Source organism: Pterocles gutturalis, unplaced genomic scaffold (genome assembly GCF_000699245.1).
Source record: "Pterocles gutturalis isolate BGI_N339 unplaced genomic scaffold, ASM69924v1 scaffold35502, whole genome shotgun sequence".
Taxonomy (NCBI): domain Eukaryota; kingdom Metazoa; phylum Chordata; class Aves; order Pterocliformes; family Pteroclidae; genus Pterocles; species Pterocles gutturalis.
The window spans coordinates 291-851 of NW_010108955.1; the positions used below are offsets into that span (position 1 = coordinate 291).

The 561-nt window shown below is 66.5% G+C and overlaps 1 protein-coding gene across 1 annotated transcript in view; it reads right to left on the reverse strand.

Moving 5' to 3' along the window:
- Positions 1–561, reverse strand: part of LOC104461287 (N-acetyl-beta-glucosaminyl-glycoprotein 4-beta-N-acetylgalactosaminyltransferase 1-like) — a gene marked incomplete at both ends in the record, with an annotated part of 1108 nt that overhangs the window by 246 nt on the left and 301 nt on the right. Inside the window, 2 exons of the mRNA XM_010072818.1 lie at positions 5–64; positions 372–525. Coding sequence (XP_010071120.1) covers positions 5–64; positions 372–525 — 214 coding nt within the window. The remainder of the gene's footprint in view (positions 1–4; positions 65–371; positions 526–561) is intronic.

Consider the following 561-nt stretch of genomic DNA (forward strand, 5'->3'; position numbering starts at 1 on the left):
GCCCACCCCAGCCTGCAGCCCCGCCGAGCGCTCAAAGTTCCCCGTGCGCCGCAGGTACTGGTAGCTGGGGGAGAGACGGAGCGGTTCGTGCTGGTGACCAAAAGGGACACAGCCAAGAGGGGCCCGGGGACCACAGCGAGGGGAGTGGACCTTTGCGGGAAGGGGGTCGGGTGCCAAGGGTCCCCCCGCAGAGGTGGGAGGTTTCTGCATCCCCGGCTCCTCCATGGGGGAAATAAGTTCAAACCCCCAAAAAGGAGGAGGAGGAGGAAGGTGGGGGGGCAGAGACCCCGGCTGGTCTGGGAGACGGGATGGCCTGTCCCACCACGAGGAGCCCCACAGACCCCCTCCCAGGGTGGGAGCCGGTGGGTTACCGGGGCAGTCGGGCGTCTCGCAGGGCTTTCTCGACGTCCATGTCGTCGCTGTCGAAGTCCACCAGGATGACGTTGAAGTTGGCGTCCCCCGTAGCCCCGTAGAGGCCGGCCATGTCCGAGATGAACTGCTGCACCCAGCGGGCTTGGTTCTTCACTGCCAGACACAGCCACCAGCGACCCTCAGGCTTCG